General features: G+C 56.9%; 1 protein-coding gene across 3 annotated transcripts in view; it reads right to left on the reverse strand.

The window, feature by feature from the left end:
* The window catches only part of PCSK6 (proprotein convertase subtilisin/kexin type 6), a 52,883-nt gene that overhangs the window by 14,526 nt on the left and 17,116 nt on the right, over positions 1 to 21,241 (reverse strand). For all 3 annotated transcript variants that reach the window (XM_070400640.1, XM_070400639.1, XM_070400641.1), the window contains exons 3-11: positions 19,531 to 19,641; positions 18,062 to 18,205; positions 16,848 to 16,924; positions 14,771 to 14,859; positions 12,276 to 12,448; positions 7,080 to 7,292; positions 3,474 to 3,574; positions 2,560 to 2,663; positions 965 to 1,082 (exon numbers count right to left, since the gene is read on the reverse strand). In XM_070400640.1, the coding sequence (XP_070256741.1) occupies positions 965 to 1,082; positions 2,560 to 2,663; positions 3,474 to 3,574; positions 7,080 to 7,292; positions 12,276 to 12,448; positions 14,771 to 14,859; positions 16,848 to 16,924; positions 18,062 to 18,205; positions 19,531 to 19,641 (1,130 nt within the window). The remainder of the gene's footprint in view (positions 1 to 964; positions 1,083 to 2,559; positions 2,664 to 3,473; positions 3,575 to 7,079; positions 7,293 to 12,275; positions 12,449 to 14,770; positions 14,860 to 16,847; positions 16,925 to 18,061; positions 18,206 to 19,530; positions 19,642 to 21,241) is intronic.

Genomic DNA, 21,241 nt, shown 5'->3' on the forward strand with positions numbered 1-21,241 from the left:
CTCGCGCGTGGGCTGGGGCGGCCGGCGGCTGGCGTGGGCTGCTCCCAAAGTTCACCGTGCGCCTGACCGGCCCGCAGGCCCCCCGCCGTGGCGGACGCAGGGCACGGGAGAACGCTCTGGAGGGTCCTGGAAGGTTCCATCCGGCCCTGCCGGGGCCTCGGGGGTATGTCCCCCGGTAAAGACCTCCCCCCCACCACCCTGTACTAAGAAGGCAGCGTGGCTGTGCTGTGGGGAGGTGACTCTGTGTGCAGTCTCACCCATGGGTGTCGTCTCAGGAACACCCTACGCTTTCAAACTCCGAGCACATCTCTGGGTCCAAGAGCAAGATCAAGGCCAGGGTGGCTCAGTGGTTGAGCGTCGACTTACGAAGCAGGAGGCCACGGTTCGACTCCCGGTCAGGGCACAGGCCCGGGTTGCGGGCTCGACCCCCAGTGGGGGGCGTGCAGGAGGCAGCCGATCCATGATTCTCTCTCATCACTGATGTTTCTATCTCTCTCGCCCTCTCCCTTCCTCTCTGAAATCAATAAAAATATGCTTTTTTTTTTTAAAAAAGGTCCTAGCCAGTTTGGCCGAGTGGATAGAGCATGGGCCCTTGGACTGAAGGGTCCCGGGTTCAATTCCGGGCAAGGGCACGTACCTCGGTGGCAGGTTCGATCCCCAGCCCTGGTTGGGGTGCTTGCGGGGGAGGCAACCGATCGATGTGTGTGTCTCTCTCTCATTGATGTTTCTCTCTCTCTCTCTCTCCCTCCCTCCTCCCTCCCACTCTCTCTAAAAGTCAATGGAAAAAATATCAAAACAAACAAAAAGAAACCGTTCCTTCCCCAGCTTCACGGTCCAGGAGCAAAAGCGCGCGGCCCGCCGTCCTGTGAGTGCACACCTGCCCGGGAGCACCTTGCAGCCGAGTCAGGGTCAGGGTCAGGGTCAGGGTCAGGCGCCTGGGGCTCCCCGCGGGGCCGGGCCTCACCTGGGCCTCTTGTCGGTGAAGGCGACGCAGGTGTGCTGCGAGGGCACCGCCGTCCACTTCTTCGCCTCCAGGACCAGGGCTTCCGCGTCCACCAGGCCGAACCCGTACAGATGGCTGACTGGAGAGACAGCCCTTCAGACCTGGCGCCCCTCCCCTCCGCCCCCCGACTCCCGCCTACGGAGGGCACCCGGCCCGTGACCCCCACGGCTCCGGGACAGACCACCTGGGCTGCTCAGGGTGGGGAGGATCCAACCGTCCGATTGCTCCCAGGATCCTTTGCACTACTCAGTCTAAACACTCTACTCCTGCCCGGGCCGGTGTGGCTCAGTGGAAAGAGCGTCGGCCTGCGGATGGACGGAAGGGTCCCGGGTTCGATCCCTGGTCAAGGGCATGTACCTGGGCTGCAGGCTGGGTCCCCACCCAGCCCTGGTCCCGGCGTGTGCGGGAGGCAACTGGTCAATGTGTCTCTCTCACATCGATGTTTCTCTCTCCCTTCCACTTTCCCTAAAAACCAAAGGGAAAATACCCTCACGTGAGTTTTAACAACAAATAAAAATAATAAAAACTCTACTCCTTGCCTGGCCTGGGTAGCTCAGTGGTTAAGCGTCGACCTAGGAACCAGGAGGTCAGGGGTTGGTTCGATTCCCGGTCAGGGCACAGGCCCGGGTTGCGGGCTCCATCCCCAGTGTGGGGCGTGCAGGGGGCAGCCGATCCGTGAATCTCTCTCATCACTGATGTTTCCATCTCCCTCTCCCTTCCTCTCTGAAATCAATAACATCTATTTTTTAAAGAACAAAATAAGATAAAACCAGAGGAAGAAGCAATTGGAGGCCCCTGGGTTGAGCCCTCGCTTCTTCCCTTTTGCCCTTTAGCTCCCCGGCCGAATGCCAGGCCACCGGGGGACAGTGGCACAGGCCATGGGCCCTGGTGAACTGGCCCCGCCCGATGTTGAACTTGGCCGGTGCGAGACGGTTCCAAAGTTTCATTTGAGAGGCCCGGGGGCGGCACCAGATATGATCTATTCTCCTCGTGAACGAGGCCAACGCCGAAATGTGGGTCAGCTCTCGTTACGGCCCAGCCTGCCACCCACATTCCTGCAGGACGAAGACACGCTGGCCCTGGTCAATGGCCTCCTTATAAGAAGAGGAACGGCCCTGACCGGTGTGGCTCAGTGGATAGAGCATCGGCCTGCAGACTCAAGGGTCCTAGGTTCGATTCCGGTCAAGGGCACAGGCCAAGGTGACGGGCGCAATCCCCAGTAGCCAGAGCGGTGATTCTCTCTCATCATTGATGTTTCTCTCTCTCTCCCCCTCTCCCTTCCTCTCTGCCATCAATAAAAATATATCTTTTTAAAAAAGCCACTAAGTCTGGGGCTCCCTGAACTCTAGTGACCGGAGGTATTTTCTCGTTGAGGTTCCAGGACGCTTTTCTTAAATCGCTGGACACAGACTTTTCATCCTTGTGACACACACTCGGTGTTCTCCGGGGATCATCGAGAACTCATGGCTCCCCCGAGACAGATTCCAGGCCCCCCCCTCAGGGCCACCAGCACGGGGTGCCTGGCCCCGCCCGGCCCCGCCCACCGGGCCCCGCACCTTTGTGGCCGGCCCCGTTGACCTTCCAGTCGTTCGCCTTCAGGTGGGCCGGCCGGGAAGTCTTCACCAGCAGGTGCTGCACGTCGCGCCAGGTGAGCTGGCTGCTGCAAGGACAGAGGGACACAGGCTGCAGGCGCACAGGTCACACGGACGGACGGACGGGCGGCGGCACAGGGGAGGGGGGCCACCCCCAGCCTGCACGCGAGGAAGCTGCGGAGGCTCCGTGCCCGGGCAGAGGGTGCATTCACACCCTCTTTTAAAATAAAAAAAATACATTTTTATTGATTTCAGAGAGGAAGGGAGAGGGGGAGAGAGACACAGAAACATCCATGATGAGAGAGAATCATGGATCGGCCGCCTCCTGCACGTCCCACACTGGGGATCAAGCCCACAACCCGGGCACGTGCCCTGACCGGGAATCGAACCCTGACCTTCTGGTCCATAGGTCGATGCTCAACCACCGAGCCACGCCAGCCGGGCATCAAATACCCCCTATTTGATCTCAGGGCTTACTCCCTGGAAACCATTCTTTACAAAGAGGGTGTGAACTGCCCAGCCTGTGTGGCTCAGTGGTTAAGCGGCCAGGGCACAAGCCCAGGTTGCATTGTGGCTCGATCCCCAGTAGGGGGCGTGCAGGAGGCAGCCGATCCATGATTCTGTCTCTCATTGATGATTCTCTCTCTCTCTCTCTCCCTTCATCTCTGAAATCAATAAAAATATATTTTAAAAAAAACTTACCTTCTTTGATGACTCATTTTTTTAAAAAAGTCTGGAGACGGATGGTGGTATGGGTGACTTTGTAGTGAGTGAACTGTACACTTACAAACGGTTCACGTGGTCCGTTCTGTGTTGTGTGTTATTTTTACAACAAAAACTTGAAAAAGAAAAAGGAGGGCAAGCGAGTGGGAACTTACTTTGCTTCCAACGCCAGGGCGATGATCCCCGCCACCATCGGGGCCGAGACCGAGGTGCCCGTGTGCCCGTCCGTGCAGCGCTGGCGCAGGTCCGTGGTGACCTGGCGGGAGGGGGGCAAGAAGGGGGGTCAGCTCCCAGGACAACTCCGGGGCCGGGACCCTCAAGATGCTGGTCCTGCCCGGCCGGCGTGGCTCGGTGGTTGAGCGTTGACCTATGAACCAGGAGGTCACGGTTTGATTCCCGGTCAAGGGCATATGCCCGGGTTGCATTGCAGCTCAATCCCCATTAGGGGGCGTGCAGGAGGCAGCCGAGCCATGGTTCTCTGTCATCATTGATGTTTCTCTCTCCCTTCCTCTCTGAAATCAATAAAAATACATTTAGAAAAACACACAGAAAGATGCTACCTGGACACATTCTTTAAAATCGATTTTTTACTGATTTCAAAGAGGAAGGGAGAGGAAGAGAGAGCGAGAGAGAGAGAGAAACATCCATGATGACAGAGAATCATGGATCGGCTGCCTCCTGCACGCCCCCTCCTGGGGATCGAGCCTGCAACCCGGGCATGTGCCCTGACCGGGAATCGAACCCATGCCCTCCTGGTTCATAGGTCAATGCTCAACCCCCGAGCCATGCCAACTGGGCTGGACATGTTCCGGGCAACCAAGCTTTCCTTCGTGCCTGGAACTCGGTGCTAGAGGGCTTCGCTCTCATGGGTAACAAATGCATCCTCGATAGGAACAAACAAGCCCACCGCGGGGTGAGGACGGGGGGCGGGGCAGCGGGAAGACGATGTTTGTGCTGAGACACGAAGAGGAGCCCCCGTGGCCCGGCCGGTGTGGCTCAGTGGTTGAGCGTCCACCTATGAACCAGGAGGTCAGGCACCAAGCGTCCAACGACACAGCCCCGCCCTGCTCCCCGCCAGCCGGCATGCCCCCCGCTGCCCCCCCCACATCAGGCTCCGGACGGGCGTCTGTTTAACGAGACCCCAGCCAGTCCCCGTGCAGCTGGGCTGGGCTCCTAGGTGAAAAGAACACCATTCAGGACCCGGCGGCCCGTCCCGGGGGCGCGTGCTCCACTGGGAAAGAAAAATAACTTAAATTAATACCTTCGTGAGCCGGCCTGGCCGCTGCCAAGCTGGCGGCCGCCGTGGGGACCGGTCTTTCCGTCCGTGCAGGGAGCGAAGGGGGGAAAGAGGGGGCCTGCGTGCTCCCCCCGAAAAGTGTAAAAATAACCCCGCACGTCGTTTGTAAAGACGTGGCTGAGCAGCAGGAGGAACGAGAAGATTAAAACAAAAAGAAAGGCATTGCCCGGCCGGCGTGGCTCAGTGGCTGAGCGTGGCCCATGACCCAGGAGGTCAGGGTTCGATTCCCGGTCAAGGGCACACGCCCGGGTTGCAGGCTCGATCCCCAGTAGGGGGCGTGCAGGAGGCAGCCGATCCATGATTCTCTCTCATCACTGATGTTTCTCTCTCTCTCCCTCTCCTTCCCTCTCTCTGAAATCAATAAACATTATATATATATACATATATATATATTTTAAATTAAGCCATGTCTGGCCGGCTACATGATCTTGTTTTTCAAATGTCTGAAACCCAACGTAATGGCTGTGCACTGGAATTCTGCATTAGTCTCAACTCAACACCCATCCCTCCTGATTTATCTAATTATTATTATTTTTAATCCTCACCTGAAGATGCTTTTCCCATTGGTTTTTAGAGAGTGGAAGGGAAAGGGAGAGGGGGAGGGAGAGAAACATGGATGTGAGAGAGACACATCGATGGGTTGCCCCCTGCATGCACCTCGACGGGGGCAGGGGATGGAGCCTGCAACCAGGGCACCGGAATCGAACCCGGGACCCTTCAGTCCGTGGGCTGATGCTCTAGCCCAGGGGTGGGCAAACTTTTTGACTCGAGGGCCACCATGGGTTCTTAAGCTGGACCGGAGGGCCGGAACAAAAGCACGGATGGAGTGTTTGTGTGAACTGATATAAATTCAAAGTAAACATCATTACATAAAAGGGTACGGTCTTTTTTTTTTTTTGTTTTACTCATTTCAAACGGGCCGTAGTTTGCCCACGGCTGCTCTAGCCACTGAGCGAAACCAGCCAGGGCTCCTCTTTCTTGTTAAAGTCAGAACGCACGAAGGGAAGGAGCAAATGCAAATCCCGACTCTCTGACAAACGAACACAAGGACTTTATCAAAGACAAATCATACTGATGCCCGCCTATGTGAGCGCAGGGGGCGCACACCGCCGCCCAGCTCAGCTCAGCGTCCAGAGAAAGTCCTTTTGTTGGGAAGGGAATGCCCCGGGGGGCCAGCGGGATTCCGACCGTCTTTCAGGAGAGAACCGAGCCTCTCTCTCTTCCTCGGCGCTGCACGCTGAGGCCGAGCCGGTCGGGTGGGCTGGCTCCCAAGCCAGGCGACCACAGAATTTGAGAAAGCCAGTCGGAGACGCCGTGGTGAGAATGCACCTCATTCTTAAAGGGTATTTTTAGACCTCGAGAGCCGGAGAGGGTTTTAATGGGCATTTTGTGCAAAAATTAGCCAGGCGGGGACTGGGGAAGGTTGCCAAGGGACGGAGGGTGTACAGCTAGTTCGCTGATGGGTGAGGGTGGGGCACCCTGCGGCCCGGCACACAACGGCCTGGACCTGGCTCACCTATCTTTGTTGTTGTTGTGAATCCTCACCCGAGGATATTTTTCCATGGGTTTGTATTTATTTTCTATTTTCTTAAAAGATAGATCTTTAAAAAAAAAATACAAGAAACTATATATATAAAAGCCCAGTGATTGAACAGCAGAATGACCAGAATGACTGGCCGACCAGTCGCTATGATGCACACTGACCACCGGGGGGCAGGCTCTCAACACAGGGGCTGTCCTCTGGTGGTCAGTGGGCTCCCACGGTGGTAGCACAGCTCACTGACCGGGATGAGAGGCACGCCCACAGCAGGCCAAGCCCTACAGGCCCCGCCCCCACCAGTGCACGAATCGCTGCCTCTAGCATATATATTTGTATTGATTTCGGAGAGGAAGGGAGAGGGATAGAGCGACAGAAAAATCAAGGATGGGAGAGACTCATGGATTGGCTGCCTCCTGCACACCCCCTACTGGGGATCGAGCCTGCAACCCAGGCATGTGCCCTTGACAGGGAATCGAACCCGGGACCCTTCAGTTTGCAGGCTGATGCTCGATCCACTGAGCTAACCCAGCTAGGGCTCCACTGATATTTAGAGAGAGCAGAAGGGAGGGAGGAAGGGGAGGAAAAAAGAGGAGGAGGAGGAGAAGAAGGAAGAAAGAGAGAGAGACAGACAGAGAAGAGAAACATGGATGTGAGAGAGACACGCTGATTGGTTGCCTCCCACACGCGCCCAGACCTGGGCCAGGGATCGAACCTGCAACCCAGGTACGTGCCCGCCCTTGACCAGAATCAAACCCAAGACCCTCCAGTCTGCAGACCGACGCTCTATCCACTGCGCCACACCGGCCAGGGCTCATCTTTTTGTTGTGAGCAAAAGGAACTGGTCCCCAGAGGGCCGGGGCTCCCGCCCCGAGTTCCATCTACCCCCCCTGACCGCCCCCCCCCCCCCCGCCCCAGAGCACTCACGATCTTCCTCTCGTAGAAGGCGCCGCTGCTGTAGGTGGTGGCCAGCGTGGACGAGCACTCCTCCAGGTACCAGGGCTTGTAGCCGTTCTCCGTGGTGCTGCTCACAGAGATGGTGTAGATGCTGTTGGTGTAGCCGTCGCAGGAGCAGTAGTCCCCCTCTCTCCCGCCGTTCCCCGAGGCCCAGACGAAGATGGAGCCCAAGCCCTGCCGGCCCTGGAGGGGAAGAACAGCCGTCTGTCAGCCCGCAGCCGGAGCCGGGCAGGGCGGGCCTGGCACAGAGGCCCGGGGCCCCGCTTTCCCAAGGTCCCTTCCAAGGGGCCGGGAGCGATGTGTTCGGACCATCCGGATGCCACTGGAGACGTGGCTCGATTTTATTTTTTTGATTCTCACCCGAGTCCCAGCCGACGTGGCTCAGTGGTTGAGCGTGGACCTATGACCCATGAGGTCAGGGTTCGATTCCCCAGCAGGGCACAGGCCTGGGTTGTGGGCTCCATCCCCAGTGTGGGGCGTGCAGGAGGCAGCCGATCCATGATTCTCTCTCATCATTGATGTTTCTTTCTTCCTCTCTCTCTCTCCCCCTTCCTCTCTGAAATCAATAAAAAAATATTTTTTAAAAATTCTCACCCGGGGACATGCTTAGAGAAGAGAGAGAGAGAGAGAGAGAGAGAGAAACAACAATGTGAGAGAGAAACATCGATCAGCTGCCTTCTGTACATGGCCTACAGGGGATCGAGCCCACAACCCAGGCATGTGCCCTAACTGGGATCGAACTAGCAACCTTTCATGCACAGGATGATGCTCAACCAACTGAGCCACTCCGGCTGGGCAGGCATGGTTTAATTTTTTTTTTAAATATATTTTATTGATTTTTTTACAGAGAGGAAGGGAGAGGGATAGAGAGTTAGAAACATGGATGAGAGAGAAACATCGATCAGCTGCCTCCTACACACCCCCTACTGGGGATGTGCCCACAACCAAGGTACATGCCCTTGACCGGAATCGAACCTGGGACCCTTGAGTCCGCAAGCTGACGCTCTATCCACTGAGCCACACCGCTCAGGGCCGTGGCTTGATTTTAACAGAGGGCTCTGTTTTGATTCACAGGGTTGAGCCCGAGGACAAGGCTCAAAAGGACTACTCTGTTCTTTCTTTTTTTTTTAAAAAAAAATGTTTTTATTGATTTTAGAAAGAGAGAAAGGGAGAGAGAGAGAAAGAGAGAGAGAAACAGCTATGCTGAGAGAGAATCATGGATCGGCTGCCTCCTGCACGCCCCCTACTGGGGATGGAGCCCACAACCCAAACCTGTGCCCTGATGGGGAATCGAACCGTGACCTCCTGGTTCCTAGGCCGATGCTCAACCACTGAGCCACGCCGGCCGGGCCAGAAGAACACCTGTTGGAGAGCGAGCTACATCTGACGAGAGAGATGCCACCGGGATCCCTGGGTGCAGAGGGTGCCGAGTGCCCGTCAGCGTGGAAGTGGTCAGGGCGTGGACGCCAGCCCAGGCCAGTGGCTTCCCACGTGCGTAGAGCCCGTGTCTGAGGACGAGCCCATGAAAGCGAGTCTTTGAGAGACGGCGGCAGGTGCAGGTGGCTTCCTGGTCTACCCCACGCCCACAAGACCCATGATTTGGCACCAAATCCGCGGGCTCATGCCAGCCCAGGCGGCGGCTCTAGAGCAGCTCACCGGAGACCCGGTTGGTGCAAGGGGGCGGGCCTGCGGGTGGGCACGGCCAGCCCCGTCTCCGCAGGAAACTGGGCCCACGGGGCTGGTAGCTCCGGCGTCCTTGCCAGAGACCCTGCTTTCCAAACACGCGGCAGGAAATTGATACTTAGGCCCGACGACGGGCCAATTTAGAGAGAAAACTGTCAACACCATCCTGCAATCCGGCCGGCCGGCGTGGCTGGGTGGTTGAGTGTCCACCGACGACGAGCCTGGAGGTCAGGGTTCGATCCCCGTCAGGGCACTTGCCAGGGCTGCAGGCTCCATCCCCAGGAGGGGGCGTGCAGGAGGCGGACAATCCATGATTCGCTCTCATCATGGATGTTTCTCTCTCACTCCCTTCCTCTCCGGAATCAATAAAAACATATTTCAAAAAAAAATTTGTTTTAATTACAAAAAAAATAAATTCTCTAAGCTGGCACTGTTTCTCATGAGTTCGCTGGACTTGCCACCCGTGAAATCCTGAGGACAAGATAAAAGGAGGAGGAGGTGACTGTCGGAGATTTCACGGGCCCAGGGTCACGGGACCATCTGGCACAAAACGGGGTTTTGTTTCCTATTGAGTTTCAAACAACAAAACCCCTCGTACGTCTCCAGGGCTGGGGCTCAGACCTGCAGCCCGCCGAGGTCACAGGCCCGTGACCGGGCAAAGAACCCGGGGCCCTTTCGGGGCGCGCGGGCCGACGCTCTAACCACAGAGCCACGACGGCCAGGGCCCGAGATCTCAGATGGTCCGACATCATCTCATAGGAATGACAGACGGGCGGCATCCACGGCTCCCCCGGGGGAAGCGCCGGCCCTCATTTACAGCTTAAAATTAGCTCGGTTTTGGGGAGGCGCCGCCTGTCATCAGGAGGGGGCGCCGGGTGATGGAGAGGGTGGCGGAGCGGAGTCCCGGGGAGATGAGACGGGTTTATGGGCCTGGAGGGCAGCAGCCGCGTGACACGGACACGCCTGGGTCTTCCGGCGGGGCTGGGCTCGGCCCGCACCGGGTCGGGCGGTGAAGGACTCAGGGGGGGTGGGGGGAGGCCTGAGCCCTGGAAGGAGGGTCCCTGGGTTGGGGACATTCTAAGACAGCGGTTCTCAACCTGTGGGTCGCCACCCCTTTGGCGGTCGAACGACCCTTTCACAGGGGCCGCCTGAGACCATCCTGCCTATCAGATATTGACATGACGATTCATCACAGTAGCAACATGACAGTGATGAAGTAGCCACGAAAATAATTTTACGGTTGGGGCACAACATGAGGAACTGTATTGAAAGGGCCAGAAGGTTGAGAACCACTGTTCTAAGAGATAAGTACTCTCCCCCGCCCCCCAACACATAGGAAAATGAATAGAGCCCGGCCGGCGTGGCTCCGTGGTTGAGCATCATCGACCCTCAGCACCACTGACCCATGAACCAAGAGGTCACAGTTCTATTCCCGGTCAAGGGCACATGCCCGATGGGGGGGTGGTTCCAGTAGGGGGCGTGCAGGAGGCAGCCGATCCATGATGCTCTCTCATCCCTGATGTTTCTCTCTCCCTCTCCCCTCCCTCTGAAATCAGTAAGAATATATTTTAAAACGAATAAATAAAAGGGCCTGGCCCCTGTCCCCTCGACCCCCGCCCTCCACCCCGCCCCTCTCTCCTCTCTCCAATAGGACAAGCCAGAGGCATCAGGCTGCCTGGGTCTCCTGCCCGAACCCCTGCCAGCGTCACCAGGCGCTGGGGCTTGCTGGGCCACCCAGGGCCACGGGGACGCTGACCACAGCCCCACGTCTGTTCCAAGAAGCTGTCCTCGCCCTGAAACCCGCCTCGCCACCCTGCTTGTTATAGCTGGGTCCCCGCCAGCCCCCTCCTCCCCCCGCCTTTCTGACTCACAGCGACTCAGAGCCACTGGGACGGACCTCCGGGAGGAGCCTGTCACTGGAGGCCCAGCACCCAGAGGTCTGCTCTGTTTAGTCCCTGGGGAGGTGCCACCCCCCAAATTCTACGCGTCTCGCGCTGCCTGCTGGCAGGGAGGGGGAGCAAGCAAGACCAAGACTTCCTGCCCGGCCGGCGTGGCTCAGTGGTGGAGCGTCGACCTAGGAACCAGGAGGTCACGGTTCGATTCCCGGTCAAGGGCACAGGCCCGGGTTGCAGGCTCCATCCCCAGTGGGGGGCGTGCAGGAGGCAGCCGGTTCGTGATTCTCTCTCTCGTCATCGGAGTTTCTTTGAACAAAATAACTGAGACTCGAAATGAGATTATTTTGGTACACCTTCCCCCCTCGTATCTTATCAGGGGGTTGATTCATTTTCTACATGAATCAGTGTTTTCTGACCCCGACTGTATTGCTTGGGTTTTTTTTTAAAGTACAAAAAAACCACACAGTTTTCCCAGAAAGGTTTCAAAACCGAACAAAGATGAATTTCCAACTTATAAGCTTGTTTTTATTTTCCACCGAGGACTTGACTGCTATGAGAGCTGCTGTTTGATAGTAATTAAATACGTGGCCATTGACTATAAACCTGTTTGGTTCAACAAACGACAATGATTGTCCCAGGCAGTGTTTTCTTTCTCCTGTTGGTGTTACTGATGTGTGAGCATGCTTTCAGATGAAAAAGCATGGCCCGGCCAGCGTGGCTCAGTGGCTGAGCGTCGACCTACGAACCAGGAGGTCACGGTTCGATTCCCGGTCAAGGGCACAGGCCCGAGTTGTGGGCTCCATCCCCAGTGTGGGGCCTGCAGGAGGCAGCCGATCTGCGATTCTCTCTCATCATCGATGTCCCTACCTCTCTCTCCCTCTCCCTTCGTCTCTGAAATCAATAAAAATCTTTAAAAGACCAAAAAAAAAAAAGACTAGGAAGCATGAATGGTAGCTACCTTAAAAAGGTGTGGCCTCCAGTTCAGATATTTTGTCCTGACTTTTTTTGTTGCTGCTGCTCTGATTTTAAAGCTGGATGGTTTCATGCTAATAAAACCTGATTCCGTCTATTTTCTTGTTTAAAACTCGCACACTCGCTGCTTGCGGTGCCCTCACTGCAGCCACGGGGAAGGAGTAGGAGAGCCTTAGAATTTTCAAGGGGAAAAGAAAGCCTGCAACATACAACACGCTGTATCAAACTAGTTTACACGCATGACACAAGTATTCTGAATTTTACAGAATTCGAACGTGGTTAGGAACAAGGTGTCATGTGGTAAGTTTATTTTTCACAAACAAAAAGCACATTTATATGTATCTATGTTTATTGACTGATTTCAGAGAGGAAGAGAGAGAGGGAGAAACACCCATGATGAGAGAGAATCACTGATCGGCTGCCTCCTGCACGCCCCCCTACTGGGGATCGAGCCTGCAACCCGGGCATGTGCCCTTGACCGGGAATCGAACCCGGGACCCTTCGGGCCGCAGGCCGCGATGCTCTATCCACTGAGCCAGATCGGCCAGGGCTGAATCCATCTTGGGGTGCCCCCCGTGCCCCCCGAGAGCGTCCGGCAGCCCTGGGTTACTCACACCTTTTTAATGCCGTACTCGAAGGCCTGCTTGGCCAGCCGGCCGGGCCCGTCCACCGTCTTCCCGTCGTCGTCGGGCCCCCAGCTCGCGCTGTAAATGTCGATGTAGTTGGGCCGGACGCCCAGCGACTTGGCCTCCACCACGTCGGTCACGTCTCCGTCCAGCATGCGGATGCCTGGAAGCACAGAGGGCCGGGTGCGCGCGAGTCCCCCAGACGCTGGGCCCGGGAGCAGGGACGCGGCCGGGGGAGCCCCAAACAGCTGGGGAGCTCGTCCGGCATCATTTTGGTTTTCTTCGCTTTTTTAAAAATATATTTTTACTGATTTCAGAGAGGAAGGGAGAGGGAGAGAGAGACAGAAACATCCATGATCAGAGAGAATCATGGATCGGCTGCCTCCTGCACACCCCACACTGGGGATGGAGCCTGCAACCCGGGCATGTGCCCTGACTGGGAATCGAACCATGACCTCCTGGTTCCCAGGTCCGTGCTCAACCACCGAGCCACGGCGGCCGGGCAGGAATGTCTATTTTTTTAAAAAATATTTTTTTGTTGGTTTCAGAGAGGAAGGGAGAGGGAGAGAGAGATAAACATCAATGATGAGAATCACTGATTGGCTGCCTCCTGCACACCCCCCACTGAGGGGGATGGAGCCCACAACCCGGGCACGTGTCCCCGGCCGGAATCGAACCTGGGACCCTTTGGTCCGCAGGCCGACGCTCTATCCACTGAGCCAAACCGGCTGGGGCGGGAATGCCTGTTTCTGAACAAGAAGAACAAGATGCCAGAAGACAGACCAGACCGATTTCCCGACACCCCTCCCAATGCCTTGATGGGGGGGGCGGGGGTGTGACGGGGGAAAGGGCGAGTGATGGATGAGAAAGAAAGCCTCATGTATTTAGGGTTTAATGAGCCATCTCGTTTCCGCGACGCTGCCAGGTCGCCCGCAAAGCAAAGGTAAATATTTCCCGTAGAAACCCGCCGTTCCAAGATTAGCAGGAAACGCCGAGGATGGCTCCCTGGAAACGCCAAAGGGAAGGAACACAGGAGAGAAAGGCCCATTTACCCCGAAGGATCAGGTACAGTAATAATCTGGGCAAACGACTCGGGCAACCACGCCTTTTCCTGTCGGGATTCAAATGCCTTGACATGCGGGGCCTGGCCGAGTCTGGAGGGACCGGCACCCCCTCCCCTCCCCGCCCCCCTCCAATCGGCCAATTCCTAGAGACTTCCGTGTCCTACGTGGGTTCCTTTCGAGGCCACGCCCAACCACCTGCCTCATGGGCTCCTACATCCTACACCCAGAGCCCCTACACCCAGAGCCGGGAAATTATTCCAACCTTCCAACCGGCCAATCTTAAACCTGCAGAACCTGCCGGGCCTGTTCCTTCCTGCAGAAACCATAGTGAGACTTCAGGAGCATGAGTCGCCCCCCCACACACACACCCCCCGCTACCCCCCGCCTCCTGCCTGACCCTGTGTTGCCGTGTGTGTGTGTGTGTGTGTGTGTGTGTGTGTGTGTGTCCGTGTGTGTGCGGTGTGGCCCCGCCTGGAGAACTCCGGGGGAACAAACTGTGCAATGCTCTTGCTTCCTGGTCTGCTGGGCTTACCATTCCTAAATGAACCATAATGAAAACTCTCCTTAAAACAGGTCATTTCTGCCCTAGCCTGTTTAGCTCAGTGGGTAGAGCGTCAGCCTACGGACTGAAGGGTCCCGGGTTTGATTCCGGTCAAGGGCACATACCTCGGTTGCAGGTTCGATCCCCAGCCCTGGTCTGGACACAAGTGGGAGGCAACCCATCAATGTCTGTCTCTCACACTGACCTTTCTCTCTCTGTCTCTCCCTCTCCTTCCCTCTCTCTAAAAAATAAATGGAAAAATATCCTCAGGTGAGGATTAACAAACAAATCAATAAAATAATAATCATCTATCTCTCTATAGAAAACCCTAATATGCAAATAGACCGAACAGCAGAACAACCAAACAACCAGTCGCCATGTCGTGCGCTGACCACCAGGGGGCGTGTGGGGAACATGGAGGGTGTTGGCAGCAGGCGGCCGAGCCCCGAACGTGGCGGGCATGGGCCGCAGTGGGATGGTGGAGCGGGTGAGTGGGGGTGCCAGACCAAGGTGGGGCGCCAGTCGCTGTCATCGGGGCCAGCCTCCGGTGGTCACTGAAAATTCTTTGCTCCCTCGCGCCACAGTCCCACCAGGCACTTGCACCGGCTGCCGGCACCAGCCCAGATCCCTTGAGGCTGTCAGTGGTGCGAGCGGCAGCTGCCTGCTCCGGTTGCCCCTGAAGGCTTCTCCACCTCCCCCTGCTCCTGAGGGGCGATCGGGGCACTGACAGCACCAGCCCTGCTCGCACCCGCTCGCTCCGCGCCATCAGCGCGTGGGCCCAGCCGAGGCCGACGAAGGTGAAGCTGCCGAGACCCCCAGAATGGGACGCCCTGGCCCCCTGCCCTGCCCGGAAGCTCCCAGCCCCCCACCCCGGCCTTACCTCCGATCTTCGCGTTGTACGCGATGCCCACGATGCAGTAGGAGTTGTTGGCGGAGGCAGCCACTTCGCCTGCGCATCGCGTGCCGTGCCTGAAACCAAAGGCGAGGCAGTGAGGACTCGGCCAGCAATTTGGGGGAATCTGGTGCATTGCTAGCCCTGGCACAGCCCCGGGCACAGCCCCTGCTGGCGACAAGGCCCGCCCGTGACCTTGGAAATGGCTCAGGGGTCGTATCTTCCTTTACCCCATATCGGAGTGGGCTGCTCCTCCCCCGGTCCCCGCTCCCATCCTCCCAAACTCTGCATTCCTCTAACACCACACTGCCTGGCACCCATAGGATGGAAGGAAGAACACAGTGAGAACACATGGCCCTGGCCAGGGTGGCTTAGTGGTTAGGCATCTACCTATAAACCAGGAGGTCACGATGGTCAGGGCACAGGCACGGGTGGTGGGCTCCATCCCCAGTACAGGGCGTGCAGGAGGCAGCCGACCCATGATTCTCTCTCTTCTTATTGATGTTTCTCTCTCTCCCTCTCCCTCTCTGAAATCAGTAAAAATATATTTAAGGGAAAAAAAAAAAAGGAGGACATATGGACCTAGCCGGCTTGGCTCAGTGCATATAGCATCAGCCTGAAGGATTCCAGGCTTGATCCCCGACACTGGTCCGGGCAGGAGACAACCCACTGATGTCTGTCTCTGTCTGTCTGTCTCTCTCTCTCTCTCCCTCTCTCTATCTCTACCTCCTTTCCTCCCTCTTTCCCACTCTCTCTAAAAGTCAATGAAAAAATATCCTTGGGTGAGGATTAACAAAAAAAATTTTTTTAAAAAAAAGAGGACTTAGTATGCCTCGTGCCTGGTGTACCTGCCACCCCCACGCTCACCCCACACAGCCCTCCTGTCCTTCCCACTCCCCGTGGACTGCCCCACCCCAGCGGAGGAACTGGGAAGAAATCGCCAGAAAAACAAACTGCTCCCCCTCCTCCCCACAATGACCCCATCAGCCACTGTGCCGGCCGCTCAATTCCTCCCGCGAGAACAGCGCCTCTTTGAGAAGCGTCCCCAGGGGACGAGAACCAGGGATGTCCATCTAAACCCGCCTCTAAAAACAGCCCGCGGCCTGCGTGCCCTGGACCCCAGCCCTCCATCCTCAGCCCCACGCCTACCCGGCGGCTCAAGGGGTCAGGCAGCTCAGGGTCTGTCTGGCCCCGGATGAGTCCTGCCCGGCAAAGGTCAGGCGGTGGCGGTTTCTGGGTCATGCCTCTGTGCCCTGCGGATGTGAGGCTGGGAATCGAGGCGCCCTGCACCCCAGGCGGGCTCCCTGCTGAGCGGGAAGGGCACCTGGGGATGTGCGGCAGGGACAGCAGTTCTCCACTCTCCACCCCCCACCCCCCCCAGTGCAAGGCCGAGTCTCTGCAGGTTCCCGGAGCTGCCAAACCTCCCCGCGCAGTCCCATGTGGGCACTGGCCTCTGCCCCTGGGAGTCGAATCACCCTCCAAGGGAAAGGGGACGTGGGTAGGACGCATCCTGGCCAACGGACGTCTGGTCAACAGTGGGGAAGAGAGAAAGGGCTTTTGTTCTTCTCCTGGAAATATTTTTGGAAGAACGACGCGGAAAGCTCAGGCGCGGGACACCCTGACAGAGAGAGGACAAGCAGGACACAGCCCGGCAAGTCCCAGGAGCAGGTCTGAGCAACTGAACTCCAACCCGGGGCTGCCATGGACGGCGCCCAAGTCACCTGACGCCTCCTGAGGCCGCCCCCTTCACCAGCAAAGAGACGGTGACAACCTTGTTGTGTGTATTTTTTAAAAATATATTTCTTATTGATTTCGGAGAGGATGGGAGAGGGAAAGAGAGAGAGAGAAACATCCATGATGAGAGAGACTCATGGACTGGCTGCCTCCTGCATGCCCCCTACTGGGGACGGAGCCTGCAAACCCGGGCATGTGCCCTGACCGGGAATCGCACCCTGACCTCCTGGTTCACAGGCTGACACTCAAGCACTGAGCCACGCCGGCCGGGCCCTTCTGCGGGCCATTTCAAGGGGCGGGGACGGCAGGAAAGAGGGACCGAGGGACGTACTTGTTTTCGTTGCTGGCATCGTAGCGTGGCGTTGGATCGTAATCATTTCCGTTGACGTCGTAACTTGCGTAGGAATCCTACGGAATGAGATCTTAGTGAGCGGAGAGGGGAGGCACGGAGAGAGCAAGCCTGCCCCAAGCATTATGACGCCTCCATTGGAAAACAGAGAAAAAAAGGCACTTGGTACTCCGTCCCTGTGACTGTCACCTTATCTATGTTTCATTTTTTTAAAAATTGAGTTTATTGGGGTGACATCTATATAATAAAAGCCCAAGTGACCGTTACGGCCAGAATGACCGGTTGCTATGATGCACACTGACCACCAAGGGGCAGACGCTCAAAGCAGGAGCTGCCCCCTGGTGGTCAGTGTGCTCCCACAGGGGGAGCGCCGCTCAGCCAGAAGCCGGGCTCAGAGCTGAGGAGCACAGCGGTGGTGGCAGGAGCCTCTCCTGCCTCCGCTGTAGGCGGGCGGTAAGGAGCGAGGGGTCCTGGACTTCGAGAGGGATGTCTGACTGCCAGCTTAGGCCTAGGGGGATTGGGCCTAAGCTGGCAGGCGGACATCCCCCGAGGGGTCCCAGATTGTGAGAGGGCGCAGGCCGGGTTAAGGGATCCACCTAGTGCACGAGTTTCATGCATCGGGCCTCTAGTTGGTCAATAAAATTACATAGGTTTCAGATGTACAAATCCATAGTGCATCATCTTCATTTAGGGTATCCAAAAAAAACGTATGCACGTACTTTGAGTAACGATAAAGGCAGTGTTTACAAAAATACATTTCACTTTCAAAACTGAGCTATGAGTCCTGGCCGGCGTGGCTCAGTGGTTGCGCATCAACCTATGAACCAGGAGGTCAAACTTCGATTCCCAGTCGGGGCACATGCCCGGGTTGCAGGCTCAACCCCAGCACGGGGCGCACAATAGGCAGCCGATCCATGATTCTCTCTCATCAATGATGTCTCTCTCGCTCTCTCTTCCTCTCTGACATCAATAAAAATATTTAAAAAATAAAAAAATACTCGGTCAGCAATAGACTTTAAAAACAAAAAAATTAGATGAAAAATAAAAAAAAAGAAGAAAAGAAAATCATACGGTGACAGAATCTATGGGGGGAACAATCCGTCGATAAGGGGATCTGGGCGGTCCCCACCTGTGCTGCTCAAGGGTCCCCTGTGCTGACTGAATGACGAGCACGTGAACGCCGAGGCCAGACTCACGTAATTGGGGGCCAGGTCCGGGTGGTTCCTCTCGATGCCGTCGTCCAAGATGGTGACCACCACGTTCTTCCCCGTGTAGCCTCTCTTCCACGCCGCCTGCACGTTCATCTCCGAGCGGCAGCGGCTGTGCTTGTCCCCGCAGTGCTGCGCAGAGAGACACACGGACAGTCCTGACCCTGGACGGACACAAAGCCAGACCCAGCAGAGGTGCCCCAGGCAGGTCAGAGGAAATGCTCTCTGGCGCCCCCTAGAGTCAGGTCTGAGGAAGCACTCTGGCGCCCCTGATAGCCTAGAACTGTGGTCAGCAAACCGCGGCTCGCGAGCCACAGGCGGCTCTTTGGCCCCTTGAGTGTGGCTCTTCCACAAAATACCACGTGCGGGCGCGCACGTACAGTGCGATGGAAACCTCGTGGCCCATGCGCAGAGGTAGGTATTTTGTGGAAGAGCCGGTATTTTGTGCAAGAGCCACACTCAAGGGGCCAAAGAGCCGCGTGTGGCTCGCGAGTCGCGGTTTGCCGAGCCGCAGTTTGCCAACCACTGCCCTAGGGCATTGTCTTTCTTCGGGGCCTCTGTCCAGGGCTCGGCATCTCCACCGAATCAGCCCTACAGCTGCCATCCCATTGCTTCCCTGTTCAATGGGCCCCGCAGGGACTTTTGTATCATTTCAAAAAGAATTCACATCTAGCTGGTTTGGCTCAGTGGACCAAAGGGTCCTGAGTTCGATGCTAGTCAAGGGCACATGCCCGGGTTGTGCGCTCGATCCGAAGTAGGGGGCGTGCGGGAGGCAGCCGATCCATGATTCTCGCTCATCATTGGTGTCTCCCTCTCTCCCTCTCCTTTCCTCTCTGAAATAAAAATAAAACCATCCTATATAATAAAAGGGTAATATGCAAATCGACCAAACAGCAGAACGACCGGTCGCTATGACGCTCACTGACCACCAGGGGGCAGCTCCTGCATTGAGCGTCTGCCCCCTGGTGCTCAGTGTGCTCCCACACGGGGAGCACCATCAGCCAGAAGCCCTGAGCTGGGCTCCTGGCTGGTGAGCACAGCGGCGGTGGCAGGAGCCTCTCCCGCCTCCATGGCAGCGCTAAGGACGTCCAATTGGCAGCTTAGGCCCATTCCCCGGGCCTAAGCTGTCAGTCGGACATCCCCCAAGGGCTCCGAGACTGTGAAAGGGTGCAGGCCAGGCTGAGGGACCCTCCCCCCGCCCCGAGTGCACAAATGTCATGCACCGGGCCTCTAGGACAGCGGTCGCCAACCTTTCAGACCTCACGGACCACCGGTTGGCGACCGCTGCCCTAGTATAATAAAAATTCACAAGAAAGCTTGGGCCGCCCAGCCCAGCGTGAAAGAAGTGCTTTCCGCTCGAGGTGAAGGCTGTCTTTCTGCAGTCACTGTGCGAATTCAGCTTCGCTGGGGGAAACGAACCCATCCCGGGAGCAGGGCCCCGGCGAAGGCGCACTCACCAGGTACCACATGTTGGGCCAAATGGGGTCGTTGAAGTAAAGGGACTGGGGTTCGCTGCGCACCAGCCTCTTCACCCTGCGTTTGACTTCCTGTTGCTGGAGCCATTTCACCTGTTTGGGGGGGGGGGGAAACTCAGTGACGATATATTTAATTAACTAATTTATTTATTTATTAAATATATGTGTATTGATTTCAGAGAGGAAGGGAGAGAGAGAGACAGAGAGAAACACCCATGACGAGAGAGAATCATGGATCGGCCGCCTCCCGCACGCCCCCTACTGGGGACGGAGCCCGCAACCCGGGCCTGTGCCCTTGACCGGGAATCGAACCCTGACCTCCTGGTTCCTAGGTCGCGATGCTCAACCACTGAGCCACCCAGGCCGGGCACAGTGTTAGGATTTCTTTTAAATGATCCCCCTGATTGTACACAGCTTCCGCATGGGTGCTACGGGCGGCTGTGTTTTCCATGAACATCTGAGTCCTCTTCGACGTCTCCCACGGTCAAGTTCCCCCGTTGGAAAAACGACAACTTGTCTGTGTCTGTGGAGGTGTGGCTGCCCCCAGCCCGGGACCCCGCTCGTCGACCCCACGATCGGCCTGGCCACTTTCTGCCTCCCGGCCCGGACGTGCCAGGAACTCCTTGTTCGTTTGCACGTCCCCCGGTGCGAGCACACAGAGCCGCCCGGTGCCATCCCAGCTGCGGTTCAGGGAAAGGCCTGCTGACGTGTTGCCTCACGACTAGGAGGAACCCAAGCTCCAATTAAACTCTGTGGGCAAAGTCCCAGGTTAGGGAACAGCACGCCCGCTCCTGTCCTGGAAATCAACACGCTGCAACCGCAGAGAACGAAAGCGCTGAAACAGCCCCGGCCGGTGTGGCTCAGTGGGTAGAGCGCCGGCCTGTGGACCGAAGGGTCCCGGGTTCCATTCCGGTCAAGGGCGCGTGTACCTTGGTTGCGGGCTCAAGCCCTGGCCCGGGTCGGGGCGTGTAGGGGAGGCAACCAATAGATGTGTCTCTCTCACATCGATGTTTCTCTCTCTCTGCCCACCTCCCTTCCACTCTCTCTAAAAAATAACGGACAAATATCCTTGAGTGAGGATTCACACACACACACACACACACACACACACACACACAGGCTCAGTGGAAATTGCTGAAATGAAGGCTGGAGCCCGGCCGGCATGGCTCAGTGGTTAGAGTGTTGACCTAGGAACCGGGAGGTCACGGTTCGATTCCCAATCAGGGCACACGCCCGGGCTGTGGGCTCCATCCCCAATAGGGGGCGTGCAGGAGGCAGCCGATCCATGGTTCTCTCTCATCATTGACGTTTCTCTCCCTCTCTCTCTGCCTCTCCCTTCCTCTCTGAAATCAATAAGAACATATTTACAATGAAGCCTCGGGCTGGAGGCTCCCAGGGCCCCCGGAGGAGCCGGCGAATAACATCTTTATCTTTCTATTTCTGTCATCCATCTGGCCGGGAGCTGCAGGGCGGGCCAGGGCCAAGCCAGAATCATCACCCTGAAATGTGAGGGTTGGAGGACGCGGGCAGCAACATCGGACCGTCCCAACGCCAGGTTGGAAGGGAGTCAGAACGAGTAATTTAAGAAAAATGTGGGAGGCCTCGCGGCCATTGGCCGGCGCCTCTGCAACATCCACCCTTCTCCAGTCGTTTGGCCAAAGGACAAGTTAAAAACAAATGCTTTCAGTTTGCT

Source organism: Myotis yumanensis, unplaced genomic scaffold (genome assembly GCF_028538775.1).
Source record: "Myotis yumanensis isolate MYYU_CA2020_CCGP unplaced genomic scaffold, mMyoYum1.0.hap1 SCAF_20, whole genome shotgun sequence".
Classification (NCBI taxonomy): Eukaryota; Metazoa; Chordata; class Mammalia; order Chiroptera; family Vespertilionidae; genus Myotis; species Myotis yumanensis.